General features: G+C 38.0%; 2 protein-coding genes across 10 annotated transcripts in view; one reads left to right on the top strand and one right to left on the bottom strand.

Annotated features, from left to right (window-relative positions):
* SLTM (SAFB like transcription modulator) overlaps nucleotides 1-23,580 on the top strand; it is a 263,545-nt gene that overhangs the window by 34,460 nt on the left and 205,505 nt on the right. The window lies entirely within an intron of this gene.
* The window catches only part of RNF111 (ring finger protein 111), a 111,496-nt gene continuing 93,588 nt past the window's right edge, over nucleotides 5,673-23,580 (bottom strand). For 3 of the 9 annotated variants that reach the window (XM_050796803.1, XM_050796805.1, XM_050796804.1), the window contains exons 8-14: nucleotides 20,670-21,018; nucleotides 17,688-17,840; nucleotides 16,155-16,281; nucleotides 12,338-12,430; nucleotides 10,949-11,044; nucleotides 9,510-9,637; nucleotides 5,673-7,317 (exon numbers count right to left, since the gene is read on the bottom strand). In XM_050796803.1, the coding sequence (XP_050652760.1) occupies nucleotides 7,200-7,317; nucleotides 9,510-9,637; nucleotides 10,949-11,044; nucleotides 12,338-12,430; nucleotides 16,155-16,281; nucleotides 17,688-17,840; nucleotides 20,670-21,018 (1,064 nt within the window). In that variant the 3' untranslated portion in view covers nucleotides 5,673-7,199. The remainder of the gene's footprint in view (nucleotides 7,318-9,509; nucleotides 9,638-10,948; nucleotides 11,045-12,337; nucleotides 12,431-16,154; nucleotides 16,282-17,687; nucleotides 17,841-20,669; nucleotides 21,019-23,580) is intronic. The other 6 variants (XM_050796807.1, XM_050796809.1, XM_050796808.1 and 3 more) reach the window with 3 other exon arrangements.

Genomic DNA, 23,580 nt, shown 5'->3' with positions numbered 1-23,580 from the left:
TTTTTTGTAGAGACAGGGTCTCACTGTGTTGCCTAGGCTGAGTATAGTGCTTTTATTAACTGACTTGACATCGTAAAAATTCAGTAATTGAATTTGTATTACCATGTTTTATCTTTTTTTTTTTTTTTTTTTTTTTTTGAGAAGGCATCTTGCTCTGTTGGCCAGGTTGGAGTGCAATGGTGCAATCATGGCTCACTGAAGCCTTGACCAGCCAGGCTCAGGTGATTCTCGCACCTCAGCCTCCTGAGGATCTAGGACCACCGGAGTGAGCCACCTCGCCGAGCTAATTTTTTTATTTGTAGAGACGAGGTCTTGCTATATTGCCAGGTTGGTCTCAAATTCCAGAGCTCAAGAGATCCTCCTGCTTTGGCGTCCCAAAGTGCTGAGATTACAGGTGTTAAAAATGAAGGTAGTATTTCGTTTTGTACTTCTCACTGCAACTAACCTAAAACCTTACACACAAACTTCTTCTTCTTCTTGTTTTGAGACAGGGTTTCCCTCTGTCACCTAGGCTGGAATGCAGTGGTGTGATCATGGCTCACTGCAGCCTCAATCCCCTGGGCTCAAGTGATCCTCCTACCTCAGTCACCCAAGTAGCTGGGACTACAGGCATGCGCTACCACGGCCGGCTGATTTTTAAATGCTTTGTACAGATGGAGGTCTCACTATGTTGCCTAGGCTTATCCCGAACTCAGGGACTCAAGTGATCCTCCTGCCTCAGCCTCCCAGAGCACTGGAATGAGCAACCATGCCCGGCCCATCCATGTATTTCTTTTTTTCAAATATCACCCTGGGAGGCCGGGCATGGTGGATCATGCCTGTAATCCCAGCACTTTGGAAGGCCAAGGCGGGTCGATTGTCAGGTCAGGAGATCGAGACCATCCTGACTAACACCGTGAAACCCGGTCTCTACTAAAAATACAAAAAAAAAAAAAAAAAAAAAAAAAAAACGGGCATGGTGGCACGTGCTTGTAGTCCCAGCTACTTGGGAGGCTGAGGCAGGAGAATTGCTTGAACCTGGGTGGCGGAGGTTGCAGTGAGCCAAGATCACGCCACGGCACTCCAGCCTGAGAGACAGAGTGAGACTCCCTCTCAAAAAAAAAAAAAAAAAAAAAAAAATCAAGCCGGGCTCGGTGGCTCACGCCTGTAATCCCAACACTTTGGGAGGCAGAGACAGGCGGATCACCAGGTCAGGAGATTGAGACTATCCTGGCTAACATGGTGAAACCCCGTCTCTACTAAAAATACAAAAAAATAAAAAAATTAGCCAGGCGAGGTCAGCCTCAGGAGGCTGAGGCAGGAGAATGGCGTGAACCCGGGAGGTGGAGCTTGCAGTGAGCCAAGATCTGCACTCCAGCTTGGGTGACAGAGTGAGAGACTCCGTCTCAAAAAAAAAAAAGCACCCTGGGAAACCGAAAGTTCCTTCACTGCCGAGTCCTCTGAGAACATAAATCATTTTGCCACATGGGCTTCTCTATATGCAAAGCTTTGGTTTGGGGGGAAAAGTAAATGTGTTCAGAAAGCTTGTACTAGATATTGTAACAAAACGATGAGACTTGTTTTACCTCACTGTGGTGGATTAAAGAGTGCCATTTTTATTTTTTTCTGTGTCTTCTGTGAACAGGTATAATCTATTTTCTCTCTTTAAATTTGGGCTAGCCTTATTATTTGCTTTAACCAACAGAATATGATAGAAGAGATGCTGTTCCGGTAACGGGATTGGGTCTTCGAAGCAGTTTATTTCTCCCTCGGAGTCCTGCGTCACCACCATAAAGAGACCTAAGCTATTCCTGTCTAGACATGACATTGAGAGAAATGCCCAGTGCATTATCACCTGTCCTAACCACCCCAGCTAACGCGTCACATATACAAGGTGAGGCCACGTGGACACTCTGTCTCAGTAGAACTTGCAGCTGAATGTAGCCACATGAGGAAAACGTCACACCACAGTGAAAGATGAGCTATGCCTGCCCTGCACTGCCCAAATCATGCAACTGTGAACAAATAAATGTGTTTTATAAACCACTCAATTTGGGGATGGTTTGTTACAAAACAGGTTAACAAATACACTTACCTGGGGGTATTCCCTGTCCTTGCACCAAATCAGCTTTTTGTTTGCTGGAATAGTCTTATCATCTTGGTGTCACAGGGACAGGGGGAATCACAGTTTAAGAAAACAGCACAGTATCTGTGATTTCTGATCATTTGTAAACTGAATTCTCACTAATGTTACCCTGGTAGATTTTTCACATGGGAAATTCGAGTTGCCTTCGTCATTTCAAGATGTTTTGGCATTTGGTTACCTCCTGCAGGCACAAGAAATCATCTGGTGCTGAATTATGGATGAGATGTAATTGAAAGCCTTAGGAAGCACGGAGGCCATTCTGATAGAATGTTTGCCACAATCACTTGAGGTCAGGAGTTCGAGACCAGCCTGGCCAACATGGTGAAACTCTGTCTTTACTAAAAAATAAAAAAAAAATTAGCCGGGTGTGGTGGCAGGCATGAGTAAACCCAGCTACTTGGGAGGCTGAGACAGGAGAATCGCTTGAACCTGGGAGACGGAGGTTGCAGTGAGCTGAGATTGCACCCCTGCACTCAAAAAAAAAAAAAAAAAGAATTTTTGCCCACAGAAGTTTACATGTTTGAAGGTGGGTCTTGACATATGGAATAAGAATGTTTTCAAAATTTGTACACAAATCCTTGGCTCTACCTTTCTTCAAATGGTGGAACTTAGTTCACCACCTTGAGTACAGCCTGCCCTTAGTGACTCTCACTTCTAACAAATAGAATGTGGCAGAAAGGACAAAGTGTAACTTCTGAGACTAGGTCTAAAAGTGGCATGTGGCTTCCTCCTGGCTTTCTCTGGGATCATTAGTTCTGGATAAAACAAGTTACCCTGTTGTAAAGACATTCCAGCAGCTCTCTGGAGAGGCTCCTGTAGCAAAGAAGTGAACTCTCTCAGTAGCCACTGAGGAACTGAGGCTGCCTGTCAACAGCCTGCGGACTCAGCAATCTTAGAAATGGATTGTCCAGACCCAGTGATGCCTTCAGATGACTGTAACCCAACCGTGTGCAGAAGGGTGGATTTTAAAAAGGTTAAAAAAAAAAAAAAAAAAAAAAAAAAGAGCAACCAGGTGCAGTGGCTCACACCTGTACTCCCAGCACTTTGGCAGGCCGAGGTGGGCGGATCATCTGAGATCAGGAGTTCTAGACCAGCCTGGCCAACATGGTGAAACACCATCTCTATTAAAAATACAAGAAGTAGCTAGGTGAGGTGGCGTGTACCAGTAATCCCAGCTACTTGGGAGGCTGAGGGAGGAGAATAGCTTGAACCTGGGAGGCGGAGAGTGCAGTGAGCTGAGATCGCGTCACTGCACTCCAGTCTGGGTGACAGGGTGAGACTGTCTCAAAAAAAAAATATATATATGACTGCAGCCCCAACAGTCACCTTGACCTTGATTATAACTTCATGAGAGACCCAGAAGTAGAAATGCAAAACTAGGCTGTTCCTGAGTGCCTGATCCACAGAAACTGAGATGTTTTATGTGTAAACCACTGAGTTTTGGGGTTACAAAGTGAAAACTATTGCGTAACAACAGATAAAGCTTTGGGGAGAGACTAGTTTTTTGAGAGACGGAGTCTTGCTCTGTCACCAAAACTGAGTGCAATGGTGCAATCTCAGCTCACTGCAACCTCTGCCTCCCAGATTGAAGCAATTCTCCTGCCTCAGCTTTCCAAGTAACTGGGACTACAGGCATGCACCATCATGCCCAGATAATTTTTGTATTTTTTTTTAGTAGAAATGGGGTTTGGCCAGGCTAGGCTCAAACTCCTGTCCTTGAGTGATCCATCTGCCTCACTCTCCCAAAGTGCTGGGATTACAGGTGTGAGTCACCACCCCCAGCATTGTATATAATTCTTAAGATAATATCTATGACTGAGAGAAAATGACATATTCAATATTGTGACACGTGAAGTTTTCAATAAAAAAAATATACATATATACTGGCCGGCCACGGTGATGTGGTGGCACACATCTGTGATCCCAGCTACTCTGGAGGCTGAGGCATGAGAATCACTTGAACTCAGGAGGTGGAGGTTTCAGTAAGCTGAGATCGCACCACTGCACTCCAGTCTAGGCAACAGATGGAGACTTTATCTCAAAAACACCACCAACAAATATACATAACACTGTGTGTGTGTGTGTGTATATATATATGTGTGTGTGTGTGTGACACACATATACTGTGTTCCCAGAGGTTCTGAAGTTAGAAACCAGGATGTATTTTCTACAGATTTAAACTATTCCCATTTATGAAGCACTAATAACAAAATGTCCTCAAGAGCTTATATTTTAATTTTAGTGATTCAACTAGTTACAAGTAACAGTTTTTTGTTTTTTTGAGATCAGTCTCACTCTGTTGCCCAGGCTAGAGTGCAGTGGCGCCATCTCAGCTCACTGCAAGCTCCGCCTCCCAGGTTCACGCCATTCTCCTGCCTCAGCCTCCAGAGTAGCTGGGACTACAGGCACCCACCACCACATGACCAGCTAATTTTTTGTATTTTTAGTAGAGACGGGGTTTCACCATGTTAGCTAGGATGGTCTTGATCTCCGGACCTCGTGATCCACCCACCTCAGCCTCCCAAAGTGCTGGGATTACAGGAATGAACAAATAACAGCTTTTAAAACAGAAGTATTTTTCTCTAAGTTAGCTGTTATGGTTCAAATGCTGAAGTGTGCTAGCAGCTAAAATAAAGTCACCGGAGTAAGAAAAAGGTTTCAAATTATCAGTTTATCACTTGCATGTTAAAAACAATAAAAATAAAGACTTGCTGACAAAAGAATTTTAGTTTTTATGTATTTGGACAGCTATCACTGAAATGTCCATTTTGACATATAAGATGCAGCAGGATATGGAAGACACCAAAACAAAGCACAAAAAGTCAAAATGTTCAAAGTCATTTTCTTCCTTACTTTCTTCATTACTTATCACATTTTCCGGTAACTAATGGCAGTAGCTTAATAAGCTCCTATATTAACAATTCAGGTTTATGTCACACTTTTATTAAATAAATTTCAAAGTAACGAAGCTTTGCCTACATTAAAAAAATCAGTAGCAATTATAAAACAAGTCAACAGGTAGTCGTGCATCTAAATCTGATGTAATATTCAAAAAATAGAGAAATCCACCTGTGCTTTACTTGTATTCGGGGGAACATCAAGAGGACTCCATGACATACAGTTCTCCCATCTTACACTTCTTCAATCCCTTGGCACAGACCCGGGGTATTCCAGTGGCAAAGTACTACATCCATTACAGGCTACTTACTTAAAGGAAGACAGGCTACTTGCTCTTTTCCCCAGTAAGATGGCAGCCATAGGTCACTCAGTCCTTCACTCTCCCCTGACCTTCTATAACCTCAGTTTAATCGTAAGGTATGCTCTTTAAATCCATCGTCCATCTACACACATACTATGTTGAAGCATGTTAACAACGACAACTATGACAGTGTAACATTTACTAATATGAAGAAAAGGGCAAGTAGTCATAACTGAACGAACATAAATGTCAAATTATGCAAATGTCAATTTGAGTGAGATCACTATTTTTGAATTCCAAGATGTTTAAACTGTTTTTATAAAAACTAATTATGAAACACAAAGACAATAGAAATATAAGTTATTTATTAATCAATCCACTTACAAAGCAGGTGGCTTAATGCAAGCTTATTGACATCTTCACATATGATCCATGGGAACATGTCCTCCACATACAGACAGTGATATTACTGACTGGATGCATTTGCAATCTGGGGCATATTAAGCATATTTAAACAAATAAAATTAGGCTATCCTGTATATGAAAGTATCTTGATAATAATATGCATCCTGAAGTAGATTAAAACTTCCTCCAAAGGAGAAATGTTAGTATGTTAACTTAACTTTATATTCTATATTATGCAGTAAATCTTAACTATAGAAATTAAAAATTTTAAATCAGTGATCGACTCTTGGTAATGTATGAAGTGGGAGTATATAACCATAGCAACAGTAGGTTGACAGTATAATTTGTGCCTCACAGTATCTGCAGATTTACTGTTTTCAAGTTTAGAGAGAAATAAAACAAGAGACATGTAGATTCAGCTGACTTTATTTATCTTTAAACTAATAAAAATCCCTTAAAAGTGATCCTGGGACCTTTAGAAGTTCTATGAATGCACAGATACCTGCCAATGACTTAAATTCCAAATCTTGCCTTAATGTGTCTACAAAATCACTGTAAGCAGATATCTTAACTTTTCGTGCTTAGCAGAAGACAACAAATTCTACATGTCTTTTTCAATTTCCCTAAAATTTTGTTAAATCTGCAAGTATGTACAATCTAGCTAACTGAAATTAATATTTAGTGTTCATCAGAGCTGTTTCACAGCAGCAAAAACTGAATCAGGGAAATAAAATTCTAAATGATGTAGGAAAAAGATAAATGCAATCAGAACAGCAGTCTAAATGTATGATATCAATATTCAACTCTTATCTGCACTGTGTTGAAAGGAAAAGGATACACCAAGAAAATTTATACTGATCACTCTGGTGATGTGACTACCACCTGCATCTGATTTAATATGGGTTGTATTCTGTTCCCAGTATTAAGGATGGTATTTAACTCAGAACTCCATATAGTAAATATACAGCAGCCATTTTGTCCTAATTAAGGAATGTCTTAATACACAATATTATCATTTTCTAGAGGATCTTTATACATTAAACTAAAGTACATGATTGATTAAATTAAAGGTTAGTAATGGATAAAAAATTCATAATTATCTAGGCTTGGTACTATGTAAAAAACAAAAAGACCACAAAATTCTACTTACTAAAGCAGCTAATCTTGCCTGCAAGTTTAGGGTCACAAGCCCATAATATGTGCAAAGAAATGCAATACAAGGAACCATGCAAAAATACAGTAAAATGATACAGAAAAATGTCAAATCTAGAAAAAAAAGCTTTTATAAATACATGAAAATCAACTGTATACATAAACTGTAGGTCTAGCATTAGTTGTACCATATAGCAGAGCCAGCACTCTAAGTTCAATGCTTCCAAATCTGCGCAGGTAAGTCATGCCATCTTTGGTTGACTGCAGTACCAGGAAGGATGGGAATGAGAGGGAGGGCAAGAGTTCTGAAACATGGTGTCAACTTTCACTTGGGAGCTGGGCCTCAATGTCCACTCTGCATATGGGGCACTTCTTATTGGTGATCAACCATTGGTCAACACACACTTGGTGGAAAAGGTGCATACATGGAAGACGTCTATTATTGGCAAGAAAACAAAAAGCAAAAATTAATTTTATGATAATTGCACATGGTAAATTATATATGTAATAATTCAATAATGTTTTGAAGTTACTAAGCATCTTTCTCTTCTATAAAAGACACAGATTAAATTAGCACTCTGGGCAATATAATATATAAATGATCAAGATAATTAACTTTCAAAGCTACAGGATCATATTATATAAAATCTTAAAAATTGTAAGAACATAAATTACACTGGCTATTATTCCAGTTTTGTTTTGGTACAGGAGATGCCAATGCTCTGGAGTTAGTAGTATGTTACCTGTCACATAATATTGCAAATATATTTTTAAATATCAAATCATCACTGCATTTGTAATGCCCTTTAAAAATACATATTATCTCAAATATATATTTATTACCTCATTTAATTCTCTCTCAAAAACATTAGCATTCATGTGGCAAATATATAGTAACCACAATTTCCTCACTAAGAAATGTCTTAGTATAATCTTTATACATAAACTTAAGTACATAACTGATTAAAAGTGAGTAATATTGTTTTCATGGAATAATTGTTATATACACTTAATACTGTGCTACTGTTTAACAGGTAGGTTAAAAGGAGATGTAATGATTTTAGTTTGTTTACATCGTGCCAAATTACCAATCAGAAATTGAGAAATAAAGCCTCCAAGCAAGATAGGGTAACATTAATTCTGAGTGTTAACAGTGGGATAAAAGTTACTGATTTGTGTCCATTTCCACTTCTAGCCACCGTTAAAGAGTTTTTATACACTTTTCAGACTTCCTAATATCTTCTTAAAATAGTAGCTTTAAACAGTTTCTCAATTATTCCTTGAACAGTATTGTCAATACTGTAAAAGCATTAAGTTCCAAATTTATAAACCTTCATTAGAAATATCGTGTGCAAATAACCTTGTCATATGGTAGACAATAATTTTTTTCTCAGCCAACTGAAGAGGTATGACAAAATTATCCTTATAAATTAGGGCAATAATATTACTACATGGTTCTGTTATATATGATATAGAACCTGTTTCATATGGCATTATGTTAACATTAAAAAAAAGAACAGGAAGAAAACAATTACTTAAGTGATTATACAAATAAAATGCCTAAAATTAATATTAGGGTTAACATACTAACATTTTCTAAACAACAAAAGTGCAAGAAGGGAATAGTCCTACGAGTTTAGAGGAAATTTTAGGACAAAACCAGTTTATAAAAGACGCTATAGCCGAGTGCCGTGGCTTATGCCTGTAATCCCAGCACTTTGGGAGGCTGAGGCAGGTGGATCGCTTCAGCTCAGGAGGTGGAGGTTGCAGTGAGCTGAGATTGCTCCCCTGCACTCCAGCCTGGGCAACAGGAAGAGACCATCTCCCAGAAAAGAAAAAAAAAAAAAAGATGCTGTAAAACAAACCGCATAAGGCTAATCTGGATCCGTTTTAAGTTTTGAAGAACACATTATAACTTTCTAGGACCTCCAAAACCTCTCAAATTCTCATTTCTGCAAGATTTACAGAAGACAATTTTGACTACAAAATTTCCCTGGCCAAACCTTGTGTGGCCCTAAAATAGGTAGTACATTTCCCACTCCCACATTGGTAACATAGAGACTTTAATCTTTTATTGTTTCACTCACTAGATGAAGCCAGTTCTACCAGTACATAACTGATTAAAGGTGAGTAATATTGTTTTCATGGAATAATTGTTATATATACTTAATATTGTATACTAAGGGCTCTTATGGAGAGACTGGTAACAGTATATGCCAAGAATAATCTTTATTTGGTTTCCAGTTTACTTTTATCCTTTTTTTCAGAGACAGGGTCTCACTCTATTGCCCAAGCTGGAGTGCAGTGTGGTGTGCTCAAAGCTCAACTGCAGCCTCAAACTCCTAGGCTTGAGTCATCCTCCTGCCTTAGCCTCCTGAGTAGCTGGGACTGCAGGTGCACACCATCACATGCAAATAATTGTACTATTTTTCTTTTTTGTAGAAACGGAGTCTTGTTATGTTGCCCAGGTTGGCCTTGAACTCCTGGTCTCAAGAGAGCCTCTGGCCTTGGCCTCAAAAAGTGCTGGGATTACAGGTGTGAGCCATCATGCCTGGTGTAATTTACTTCTCAAATAAAATCCCATGTACAGTTTTGACAATGGATTTTAGATAATTAATTTCTAGTTACCTCACATCTTCACCTTCCTCTAAAATAGACAAACAGATAGTACATTTTTCCTCTGTGTCTTCCTCAGTCCCTTCTTCCCCATCTTGTTTGCAGTGCAGTTTCCTCTGTGAGAACCAATCAGTTGTTACCTTATTAGTAGAGATGACATTATTGAACAACTGAGTAAAGTCTGTGTTTATTTGAAAAACAAAACAAAACAAAACCACATATTCGCCCGCACTTTTTTCCCAGGTAAGACTGTCATAAATAAATGGATGAATTAAGTGACTATCATCAATTAAGTATATTTTTAAGACCCTCTAATAATTGGGATCAAAAGCAAAATAAAATTTAACAGAAACTCATTCACTTGAAAGCTATTACTTTTAATCCACAATGAGAATGATAAACAAAATAAACTCTTTTTATCCTACCATGAGCATAGATAAGTAAGTTTTATTTTACTAGTGAATGTTTCAAATAACATCCATTTAAATTAACATTAGTTACAGTACTTAGCTTGGACAGTTGAAGACTTGAATGTACTGGTAATACCTCAATACTCTTTGAAAATAGATGAAAAATACAAAGAATAGTAATTTTCACACTTTATGATTATTCTCTACATAGTATAAAAGTCTCCGACCCCTGGGCTGCAAACCAGTACCCGGGTGCACAGCAGTAGGTGAGTGGCAGGTGAGCAAGCATCACTGCAGGAGCTCTGCATCCTGTCAGATCAGCGGCAGCGTTAGATTCTCTTACAACCTGTTGTAAACTGCGCATGTGAGGGATATAGGTTGCGTGCTCTTTAGGAGAATCTAATGCCTGATGATCTGAGATCCCCTCTGCCACCTATCCACGAAAAATTGTCTTCCATGGAAACTGGTCCCTGGTGCCAAAAAGGTTGGGGACTGTTGGTATTCAGCACTGTTTGCTTTAAGACACGTATTTAACACGTCTACTCTGTAACAATGCTATACAAGCAACTGAGGGTAGAGTAGAAGAAATACACATCAATAAAATGTCCATCAAAATAAACTGCTAGTTAAAAAAATTATAGTACTGCCAAATGATGGAATTCTGTATAAGCTATTAAAAATAATAAGGATGATCAGATGGCATGAAAGGCAATCTGCAAACTATGTGGTTACCATCTCCTTTTTTTTTTTTAAGTAGACAAAAAATATATATACATATTACCTTATTAGAAAGTGCTAAAAAGTATCTGGAAGAATATCTAAATCCTTAACTATGATTTCACTTCTGGGAAGAAGGACTAGGGTCTGCAGAGTAAGAAACTGCAGAGTATATATTTTTTACACTTTCCAAAATTTTTAAACAATATGTATGTATTACTTCAATAAAAATGTCATTGCTAGAATCCACAAATTCAAAGAAGGCATATATCACATTTATGCATTTCAGTAACACTCTAGAAGCTTCATTGAATAAATTCTTACCTTCTTATATTTATGTGGATATGTACATCTTTCAATTGTCCCCTGGGATGCTCCACGATTGACATTTCCTAATCTTTCTTCCAAATGAATCAGTTCCTGAAAGTGAAGAATAGTGAGTGGTAAAAGCCAAGATGATTATTCCTTGAACAGTATTGTCAACATTGTAAGAGAAATAAATTTCCATACTTAGAAACTTGCAATATAAATACAGTGTTCAAAAAAACTTACATATGACAACTGGTTATTTATATACTTATATTTAAGTATATATATAAAAGTTTATATGTTGTCCAGGCTGGTCTCAAACTCCTGGCTTCAAGTGATCCTCCCACATCGGCCTCCCAAAGTGCTGAGATTGCAGGTGTGAGCCACCATGCCTGGCTTAATGTTTCTCATACACAGTAAGGCAAATGGTTGTTTATAATGTTTTCCTCAGCCAACTGAAATGGTACAGCAAAAGTTATCTTTATAAATTACAACAATGTTACCACATGGTACTACATGAGTCAGTATGTATGTATGCATGGAGAAGATGAAATCATTCTAGTAAATTAAGGAACCAAATCAGCAATAGTTCTAAGTCACACTGACTCCAACTTCCAAACTGACATAAAAAAAACACAACAGGGGCCGGGTGCAGTGGCTTGCACCTGTAATCCCGGTACTTTGGGAGGCCAAGGTGGGTGGATCACTTGCGGTCAGGAGTTCGAGAGCAGCCTGGCCAACATGGCGAAACCCTGTCTCTACTAAAAATACAAAAATTAGCCGGCTGTGGTGGCGGGCGCCTGTAATCCCAGCTACTCAGGAGGCTGAGGCAGGAGAATTGCCTGAACCCAGAAGGCAGAGGTTGCAGTGAGCTGAGATTGCGCAACTGCACTTCAGTCTGGGTGACACAGCAAGACTCCGTCTAAAAAAAAAACCAAACAAACAACAAACAAAAAAACCCACAACCAAACTTTAAATCACATTTGAATGATTTGTTCTTCCTGAAAATTCAAACAAGACATTTAGCTACAAAGGGAATTACTTAGGTGTTTTTTTCTCTACCAATTTCTCTAAAAATTTAGCTAAGTCAAAAACATTAGGTTCCCTATCACATTTAATGGTATAGTTATTTATCTGACATTTATATTAATACATTTTTATATTCTTCTATATTATTTTCATTGACTCATCTTTAAATACTTGGGTAACTTTTGACCCTAAGATTAATATTACTTACAAATATTTCTGTAACTCCCAGAAGCAACATCAGAAAATCACATATTTTACTGCCTTGTGATTCCCAGTCACTGTAGCAGTCCTACACAATTGTGTATAATAGTGTATATATCCTCTCTCTGCATTAAAGATACTACAACAAACATATTCATTTATTTTATTACATACCTCAAAATTGCCCCTGAAAGGACCTCTGAATGATGTTCCATCCAATCCTGATGAAATGTAACGGATATGAGGATAACCTGCCATATCAGGAACCTATTTCAACAGAAGAGATAGGCTAAATCAATTAAGAATAGACTTGTGATTTACTGTTAACATTGAATAATTCAAGACCTTCAATGTTTTCAATTCAACTGCTCATAAAATTCAACTTCAATAAGAATACATAACTCCAACTAAGCATTCTGTAACAGGTTTATAACCTTAAAGTATAACCTAACTCTCCAAAATGCCCAAACTTAAGCCTGATGCTCTTAGTAGCTCAAACTTGAAAAGAGTAAAATTGTCTTAAGATCCTGTCAATTTCAGAGAGCTTTGTTAAAACAATAACAAAAAATGTACACAATTTTCCAACAAAATTTCACTTCAAGATAAGTTTTTTACTTCACTTCTGTTAAGCTTCCTAACAGCCAAAGTACCCTATGCCTTTTTTGCTTGATTGTATTAGGGAAAGTTTTAACACTGTTTTCTAATTTTTTGTTAGGTATAGTCAATCTTCATTATTTATGGATTATGTATGTGTCAACTGACCCACAGGCTAAAATTTACTTGTAACCCCATAATCAATACTTGTGCTTTCAGAGTCATTTGTGGATATGCCTGGAGGCAAAAAATTGGAGTTGCCCAACATGCAACTCTGTTCTCAGCTGAGGTAGAACAGGGCTCTGCTGTATTTGAGCTCCTACTATAAACCAGTGTCTTGTTTGCAGTCTGTTTAGTACCATGTTTTTCAGTTTTGTACATTTTGTTGGTAACTGTGTTGTTTAAAATGGCACCCAAGCATAAAGCTAAAGTGCTGTCTAGTGTTCCTAAGCAAAGAAGGCTGTGATACACCTTATGGAGAGAATACGTTTCATTCAGGTATGAGTTACAGTGTTGTTGGCTATAAGTTCAATGTTAACGATTCTACAATATTTTTTAAAGTTGTCTTTAAGCAGAAACAGGCATAAAAAAAGGTTATACACTGATTAGTTGTGAACAGAGGCTTGCAAGGGTCCCATATTTGCTAACTCAGTGTTTGCAGTAACTGTATAGATCATAACTGCCATGTATATTGAGAGTATTAGGAAAGGGCAATTCTGAGATACAGCACCATTCTTCCATCTTTAAAAATAAATCTCCAACACTACTTTTTAATTAGCCTACAATGAATCACAACATACTTTAAGCAGAATTTATAGCTTTAACAGACACTTTGTAAGTGGAAAACAATTTAAAATAAGTAAGCAATAACTTTTAACCTTCAATAGTGTATTACTTAAATTATTTACAACTTCTCTTATAACCAAGATCATTACTACTCAGCAGATAACCCAACCTCCTAAACATCTCCAAAGAAATCAGAAAGGAAATCCTGCATCCCAAATTATCTAAATCTTCACTTACCCTGAAAAGCCTCTCCTCCCTAGTCTTGTTCCTCCAGCCTTTATGGATAAGCTTTTCTCCTATTCAACCTCAATCCTCACTACCTGCTCCTACCTTCACCTGTTCACCCTGGGTCATGCTTACTTAACTACTCCCCACCAAGCCTCCCTTCAATATCTTCAAACAATTCCTCTCTAATGGTTTTCTGTCTTAAACCTAAAAATACCTTAAGTTTCTCCAAACCTAAATTCTCTACTAATCCTGGAATTATTGCCAACCAACCCTTCACTTTCCCTTCACAGCCAAGCTTATAAAGCAAGAAGTCTATATTCACTGTCTCCATGTTTTCACTTCCTTACCGTCCGTAACCTAAGTGGTACCCCATCTACATCACTCACCATTACTGAACCATTCTGACACAAAAGACCAATAACCATTCTAATGCCAAATGCATGAAGACAATGAGGATGGAGACCTTTATAATGATTCACTTTCACTTAATGAAGAGTAAATATATTTCCCCTCCTTATAATTTTCTTAACATTTTTTCTCTACTTTATTGTAAACTATCACTATCTATTGTAGATTATCAAGTATGTATAACATACAAAATATGTGTTGATCAACTGTTTATTTTAGCAGTAAGGCTTCCGATCAACAACAGACTATTAGCAGTTAAGGTTTTAGGAACTCAAAAGTTATACTCTGATTTTCAACTGTGAGGAGGGTCAGCACCCCAACCTCCACATTGTTCAAGGGTACTTTACTTTCGGATATTTCAAGGGTACTGTACTTTCTGATATTATTTTAACTTTGTTTCTCAACTTTTCAAGCCAGTTCTCAGAATCCTTTGTGCGAGGCATAGTATTATCATTTAAATACAGTATTGTCCTTCTCTAAGGTTTTTTCACCCTCTTGTCACTCTGCACATTTTTCCTGAAAACCTAATCCTCTTCCATGGATTCATTACCTCCATATACTGAGAGATCAAAACATATCTTTAACCCAAATATCTTTGGAAATCCAGACCATAAGCTTAACTTCCTATTGGACATTCAACTTTGATTTAGATTTAGTACATCCAAGACCTAATTCACCTAGCCCCTTCACCCAAACCCTGAATATCTCTCAAATGTGTCTCATCATTTTTACGCCAACTACGACTGCTTTCATTCAGGCATTCATCAATATTTACCTCTTCTACTATAATGTCCTACCTGGTTTCCCACATTTAAATCTATTTTTCCACATAACTGAGGAGGTGATCTAACTATAATCTGATTAAATGACTCTAAAATCATAAATCTGATCAGGACATTTCCCCTTCAATGGTTTCTGAGTTCCAATTTCTTGGTAGAACAGTTTTATTTCTCACTGCTGCCTGACCTCACTCCTAAAATGAGAAACACCAGCTTACTTGGAGTTCCCAGTGCTTGTGCTATTTGCTACAACTTTACATGCTGTAACCTCTGCAAGAGCACCATTCCAAAATCCAGTCTGCTTAGAAGTCATATGTACCAGAAAGCTTCTCTGAAAGCTTCCCTGCAGTGCCTCTACCCACAACAACACAAAACTATTCCCTTTTCTGTACCACTTATATAACAAGTATGTAATACAAATAGCAAACGCAATGTATGTTTTGTTGAACTTGTTCTTTAGCGCTTACTTTACAAAATCTGAACCTGCTTAAATCAGATGTAAAGAATTAGTATAATCTTTCTGCAGATTAGAAAATCAGGCTGGGTGCCCTGGCTCAAGCCTGTAATCCCAGCACTTTGGGAAGCCGTGGTGGGCAGATGACTTGAGGTCAGGAGTTTGAGACCAGCCTGGCCAAATGGTGAAACCACATCTCTATTAAAAATACAAAAATTAGCCAGGCATACTGGCATGTGCCTGTAATCCCAGCTACTTGGGAGGCTGAGGCAGGACAATCACTTGAACCCAGGAGGTGGAGGTTGCAGTGAGCTGAGATCATACTACTGTACTCCAGCCTAGGTGACAGATTGAGACTCTGATGAAAAAAAAAAAAAAAAAAAAAAAAAAAAAGAAGAGAAAAAAGAAACGTATGACTGCATCAGAATGGATCTATTACCACTTATGGCAAAATAACTGAAGCACAGTATTCTCCTGACAGTGGATTAAGAGTGCCTTGGTATACAAAAAAAGTCCCACACTTTTCTGTCATTTTGTACATTAAGAGTACATTTTATGATGCAAATTATACACACAGATTTTAATACATCTAATACCTTTTTATAGCACAATTTTTAGCTAACAAGATTACTCTCAAATTCTATTAAAACACCTATAACTAATATAGTAAAATATTTCCAATAAAATATTTGGAAAATGAACTTTTAGAACATGTCAAAATTTTGAAAATTTTCCATTTTACCATTAAAGGAAGAGCTCCTAATTGTAAGTGATGAAGTCGAGGAGGTGCGTGATAATGGGCCAAATGAGGATGCAATGCACCAGGTGTATAAGTAGCTGCAGTCACTCCAGCTTCAATTCCCAGTTCCCTGACAAAAGGATGAGAACAGTTTAATCCTCCTTAGGGTTTCTTTTTTTATCAACAGACATGGGGAGTTATGTTTACACTGAAAAAAGTAATCTAAGGTTTCTTAACTTACAAAGCTGAGGAAAGATAAGTTAGCCCAAAATATTTAACTAATAATTTCAAATTTATTTTAGAACTGAAAACTCAAAAAACTTAAATTTTGTGATAATGAGGAGCAAAGCATTTGTACTTGGTTTCACATCTTACAAAGGAAGGAAACATATGGCTACAAAGGTCCCTTCCAAGTTAAAAGCCTGATTCTACTTGAGGAGCATACAACACAGAATTTACTTTTTTGGTATATCTGAATGTTACAGATGTTTTCTGGGTTTTTGCTCGTTAGATATCATCTCTTGGTTGTTGACATTAAGGACAATTAGAATAGCAAACTCTTCTACACCTTATAAAAGAAGGGCAAACAAAATTTTAGAAGGGGTAAAACTGTTAAATGCTAAATCTTCATTTATTTATTCTCATTTTATGTTCTGCCTCAAATTCATTGTGGTTCAAGATCTCAATGAATGCCCACACACAATGGATTCAGAAAAAAAATTTAATGAAAATCTGCCCTCATTTATCAAGGAAAGATCACAAAAAATTGGAATGAAGGCTGAATTTGCCTTGTCAATGGCAGGTGAGGGTGGTGGAGCAAATCGGAGTACAAAGGTGGGGGTCAGATAAAGAAGATGTGAAAAGTAGGATCAGTCTAGGGAGTTAACTTTGGTGGTACCCCTGAAAAACAGGAAAAAAGGTCCACTCCTCTTACTTACATGGGAACTCTAAAAAACCTAAACTCACAGGAGAGAGTAGCATGTTGTTTACCAGAGGCTGGGGAGGTGGTGGGGGGTCGTGGATGGGGAAAGGGGAGATGCTGGTCAATGTGTACAAAGCTTCAGCTAGGAGGTGTAAGTTCTGATATTCTACTGTACAGCATGGTGACTACAGTGAAGAATAATGTACCGTATATTTCAAAACTGCGACAAGATTTTAAATCTTCTCACCATAAAGAAATGATCAATATTTGAGGTGATAAATATGCCATTAGCCTGATTTGATCACTCCACAATGTATACATGTATTGAAATATTATGTCGTACCTCCAAAATATATACAATTATTATTTGTCAATACACATAAAATAACACCTAAAAAAAAAAGTTCTACTCCTGCTTGATATGGTTCCCTGCCGCAGCTCCTATTCTTTCCTCTCCAAACCACTATCTGCCCAGAGGCAGTGTCTCACAGTTAAACTGGGGATTAGGTTTCTCCACATCACCCTTCTGCAAAGCAATCAATCACAAGGCATCTCTTCCAAAAGTTTTGCCACAAGCTGTGAAGCATTGTTTTGAAATTAAACAAGATACTGACCAGGCAGACCTCTCTGGAGCCTGTCGAGGATGTGAGGACATAGTCTGAGGCACATGAATATGATGCCCATGACCATAGTTTGGGTGCATCCTATGTGGATGGGGTGGGGGGCGTTCATGTGCCCGCCTGGAAACACAGAACACAAAAAGACCACTGGAAATAATTGAATAATTGGTTATTTCTTTTCTTAATGCAGAAAAAACCCCTAGTATTAATACTACAAACATCTACAGTCATAAAATAAATTTTATAACAATACATTATAAAAATATATAAAATTATTTAATTATTAAGAAATCAAGAAACCATCACCTCCTCCACAGATTCTAATTGTTCATTTATTCCAGTGCTTCCAATTCAAATATCACACAAGGAAAAAGGTAATTTTAACATTATCTTGTACACTTTCTTTACAAGAGATATTTTAAATAGGAGAATAGGAATAGAAATAAAATTTTTAAAAATTAAATACCCCAGGCAAACATTGCAGGCACAAATAAATTATTTTATATAAACATTAAAGCAGGACAAATTGAAACCTTAATTTTGCTTCATTTACTCTTATATTGCAAAGACATTCAACTATTTTAATGGATGAAAGTTTAAGAGAAAAAAATGTTAACCTTATGCATTTTTTTTTCAAAACACATGTAATGAGTGTTAACACACCTAGGAAACTTATATTTAGCTCCAATCATACTTTTTTTTTTTTTTTTTTTTTGAGAGGAAGTCTAGCTCTGTCACCAGGCTGGAGTGCAGTGGCGATCTGGGCTCACTGCAACCTCTGCCTCCCAGGTTCAAGGGATTCTCCTGCCTCAGCCTCCTGAGTAGCTGGGCCTATAGGCGCGTGCCACCACACCCAGCTAATTTTTGTATTTTTAGTAGAGGTGGGGTTTCACCATGTTGCCCAGGCTGGTCTCATCTCTTGACCTTGTGATTCGCTCACCTCAGCCTCCCAAAAGTGCTGGGATTACAGGCGAGAGCCACCACGCCCAACCTCCATTCATACTTTTTATTCTGCATCCCAGTTTACTATAATTTCTCTTCCTAAAGTCAGTTAACAGAAGACACTAAAACCAACTTAGTTTCAGGGATTCACTTTTTGTTTGTTTGTTTATTTATTTATTTATTTGTTTATTTATTTTAAGAGGCAGAATCTTGCTCCCGGATAGCTCAGTGTAACCCTGAACTCCTGGGCTTAAGTGAGCCTCCCACCTCAGCCACCTGAGTAGCTAGGATTACAGATGTGTGACACCATGCCCAGCTAAGATTCATTTTTATAGTCTAATTATTTTATATTAGTTTTTAACACATTTGCAGATTTTGCATGTTTATTCTAAACAACATTTTGCCAGTTACTGGAGGATAAGACTCTTAAACTGGCAATTTTCTACATAAAAGGCAGCAACAGCCAGAGATTTGGGATATAATCTTAAATGACAGAACTAAAGCAAAAAGTTACACAAGAGCTGGATCATTAATTAGATCAAGAGTTTGGAAAACAGGTTATGTGAAGGATAAAACAGGAAATTTTTTCAGCTCTACAGGCCATACGTTCTCTGTTGTAACTACTCAGTCTTTGTAGTGTGGAAACAGCCACAAACAACAGACACTTTTTCAGTTTGTTTGTAACTGAAAAACTGCAGCTGTTTTCCAATAAAATTTTGTTTACAAAAATCAGTAAGCAGAATTAGACCAATAGAGTTTGCTGCTCTGAATATGAAAATCAGATCCTGAATACTCAAAAGAAAAAAAAAGTTTCATAAATTTGAAGTACAGTATTTTTCATAAATTTGAAGTACAGTATTTTCACTGTCAGGTTTTGAAAATTCTATTAATACTTTTCTTCCCTCTGGTTAGTAACATTCAAATCTTTGATATCTTTAGATCTCGTTCCTCAGAATCATCAATTTTAACACTGATTTTTACTATGTGATATTGCAGAAACAGACAAAATATTAGTTCGCATCAGACTAGTCTGGGTATTTTTTAAAATTGGTTTGCATAAAGAAATTACCCTGGGTCACCTGGTAAAACCGGTCAGATTTTACTAATCTGGTATAAACTTGCTTTTTCAACACATACAATTTAGGAAAAGGCAGGGGAAGATTCTGGTTAGCAAAGAATCAATTTCTTATTGATTTAGTATAAGGATTTAGTATAGTTACTTTTGTGGGGAGAGAGGGAGAGACAGGGTCTTGCTATGTCACCCAGGCCGCAGTGCAGTGGCATGATCATGGGAGGATCATTCAAGCACAGGAGTTCAAGGACACAGTGAACTATGGTCACACCACTGCACTCCAGCCTTGACCCCCTGGGCTCAGGCGATCCTCTCATCTCAGCTTACCGAGTAGCTGAGACCACAGTAGTATGCCACTACGCCCAGCTACTTTCTTTTTTTTGTAGAGACGAGGTCTCCTTATGTCCAAGCTGGTCTCAAACTCCTGGGCTCATGTGATCCTCCTGCCTTGCCCTCCCAAAGTGTTGGAATTACAGGTGTGAGTCACTGCAGCCACCTATCTTTTGTTTTCTATTGTTGTTAAAGGAGACAAGGTCTTGCTCTATCACCTAAGCTAGAGTGCAGTGACACAGTCACAGCTCAGCTTTGACCTCCTGGGCTCAAATTATCCTCCTGCCTCAGCCTCCTGAGCAACTGGGGATTACAGGCATGAGCCTCACCCAACTTATAGTTACAAGTTACATTATTTCTAAAGACTTCGTGGTGTTTTTTTTTTGGTTGTTGTTGTTGTTGTTTGTTCTTTTTTTAAAAAAGAAAACAACAACAAAAAAAAACAGTATTTTACTGTGTTGCCCACATGGACTCAAACTCCTGGGCTCAAGCAACCTTCCTGGCTCAGCCTCCCAAGCAGCTGTGACTACAAGTGCATGCCACCATGCCTAGTTAGATTTCAGAGTTGTAAAGACCAATGGAAGTAGAAGAAAAAGCAAGCTTGACTTTCTTTTTAAAAATGTAAAACATACGTTGGATGCTGCATCATCCTCCTCCTTTGAACTTCCATCCTCTGCATCACTTCATGAGGATGCAGTCGCTGTGCTGGAGGTGCGGTGGCTGGAATATGGTGCGATATTGGCTGGTGTGTAGGAGGAAGATGCTGAGGGATTGGTGCAGCTGTACTGGCTAAGTGAGTTGGTGGTGGGGGTGCCACAGGATGAGATGTTGCATGAGAAGATATTTGAGAATGGAAAGCATGTACGGGATGAGGAATAACATAATCCACCTGAGGTGGAGGCTGAGTCTGAGGAGGGGGATTTCCATGAGAATGCGGGCAGGCAGAAGCTTGATGATGAAGTGGCCTTGTCAAAGAGGCATCTGCAAGAAAAATATTTCAAGTATGTTACACAGGCACCATGCAGTTGAACATATATTGCTATTATACATTCCTATTGTACTTTTAAAGATATTAGTAGATATTTTTATGAATACTTTATCAAGTATTCAAGCAACTGCTCAAGCAACTTGCTCCCTTCTTACAATAATCTTGGATATCTTATGTAAATATATATTATAATTTAACTTCACTCACAGTTTCACAACATTCTATTATATGAATATACCAAAATGTACTGACAAAATCCCCACTGATAAAAAAGAAACCCAAATGCTATGATAAATATCTGTGTATGTGGTCCCTCCTGCACTCACTCTTTCATTTATATACATGTATACACACATACATACAGATCATTTCTGTAGCATAAATTGCTGTAAGTAGTTGTGGGACAGAAAGAAAAAAATAAATTTAGATGCCAGTTGATAAAATACCCTTTCCAAAAGGTTGCCATAATTAATATTTCCATCAAGAGTACACAGGAAGGGCCGGGCACGGTGGCTCACACCTGTAATCCCAGCATTTTGGGAAGCCAAGGTGGGCAGAATCACCTGAAGCCAGGAGTTCAAGACCAGCCTGGCCGACATGGCGAAGGCCCGTCTCTACTAAAAATACAAAAATTAGCTGAGCATGGTGATGCACACCTGTAATCCCAGCTACTCAGGAGGCCGAGGCAGGAGAATTGCTTGAACCTAGGAGGTGGAGGTTGCAGTGAGCCGAGAATATGCCACTGCACCCCAGCCTGGGCAACAGAGTGAGATTCTATCTCAAAAAAAAAAAAAAGGAGTACACATGAAGGCCTGATTACCCCCACACTACCACTACATTTTTTTTTTTGAGATGGAGTTTCACTCTTGTTGCCCAGGCTGGAGTGCAATGGTGCAATCTCGGCTCAGTGCAACCTCCGCCTCCCAGGTTCAAGCGATTCTCCTCAGCCTTCCAAGTAGCTGGAATTATAGGGATGCGCCACCATCCCTATACAAATTTTTTTTTGTATTTTAGTAGAGATGGCGTTTCTCTATGTTGGTCAGGCTGGTCTCAAACTTCTGACCTCAGGTGATCCGCCCGCCTTGGCCTCCCAAAGTGCTGGGATTACAGGCGTGAGCTACTGCGCCCAGCTCACTACCACTAAATTTTTAAAATAAATGCCAATCTGAGAAAAATCTTTTATTTCTTGACCACTTGTATTTCTTCTCAGAATTATCTATTTACATGCTTAGCCTATTGTATTATTCACCTTTTTCTTATTGACTTATAAGTATTCTTTGCATATATGGAAGCTCTGTCATAATAGGGTGTAAACATTTTTCCAAACTCTCTCTCTCTCTCTCCCCCTACCCCATGTTATCATCCCTGTGCTACATTAAGATGAAGGAGGCATATTTGTTTCCCAATAAATATGGAAGTAAAGTCCTTAATAAGATGGTTCCTCGCATTTCTTCATTCTACATCTTTATGTTTCAAAGTGACTGTTGAAAAATCCCTCTGAGGAATACACATCTTCCTTACTCTTAGAGATGTGCATCTACTTGACATGTAAAAAAAAAAAAAAAAAAGTTTGTTTCCTTAGATTTCAATCCAAATTTCATTTTATTGGAAAATGTTCTTGGAAGTCTGATATACAGCAACAGCCATTCTCTAGTTTCATTACAGAAGAGTTTTCAATTTTTAATGCTTTTGATTCATTCAGCAAGGGCAGAAGTTAGGTAACCACAACTCAACTATATTTTTAAAGTATGCCTTGTTTGTATGTACTTAAAGGAAACTTTCAACAAATCTAATTTTTAAAAGTTGCAAGACAAATTTTTAAACCAATTTTCGAACTGTTTTCAAATCAATGCTTTACTCTTTGAGAAGGCACAAAGCTCAGTAGCTCTTAATCATAAAAAATGAATACACTATGTTTATGATTGTTAACTATCCTTTCTCAAATTCACAGCATTTTTTCTAGTTTCAAAGTGTTATATTTGTGTAATCATTATGCAAGACAATATTCACAAATATTACAAAACAAGAAGTTCTGTTTCAGAATGAGTCCATTTATTTAACTACTCTTAACACATCACTTTAATTCACTGTTTATCTAAACAAAACAGGTTGCTGATCATTTTAAGAATGACATAGTCTACATTCCCAAAAACCCTTTCCCTTCCTCTATTTGTGTTCCCAACAGTTTAAAAAAACAAAAAGTCTTGATATTGTTTCCTAGACATTCAACGTATCACTTGCAGATGTAGTATTATGATTTGTTCCAACATTTACTCACTACATTCCTATAGCTTTACAGTGTAGACCAGTTGCTTTGCTTTACAGTGTAGACCATTTGCTTTATGATTAATCATAAGTAGCCTTACCTGTACCTCTCTCTCTCTCTCTTTTTTTTTTCTTTTGAGACAGAGACTCGCTCTGTCTCCCAGGCTAGAGTGCAGTGGTGCGATCTCAGCTCACTGCAACCTCTGTCTCCCGAGTTCAAGCAATTCTCTTGCCTCAGTCTCCTGAGTAGACGGGATTACAGGCGCCTGCCACCACGCCCAGCTAATTTT

The sequence above is a fragment of the Macaca thibetana genome, chromosome 7, assembly GCF_024542745.1.
Source record: "Macaca thibetana thibetana isolate TM-01 chromosome 7, ASM2454274v1, whole genome shotgun sequence".
Classification (NCBI taxonomy): Eukaryota; Metazoa; Chordata; class Mammalia; order Primates; family Cercopithecidae; genus Macaca; species Macaca thibetana.
Note: the sequence above shows the minus strand (reverse complement) of the source record. Positions and strands in the feature narration are given on the sequence as shown.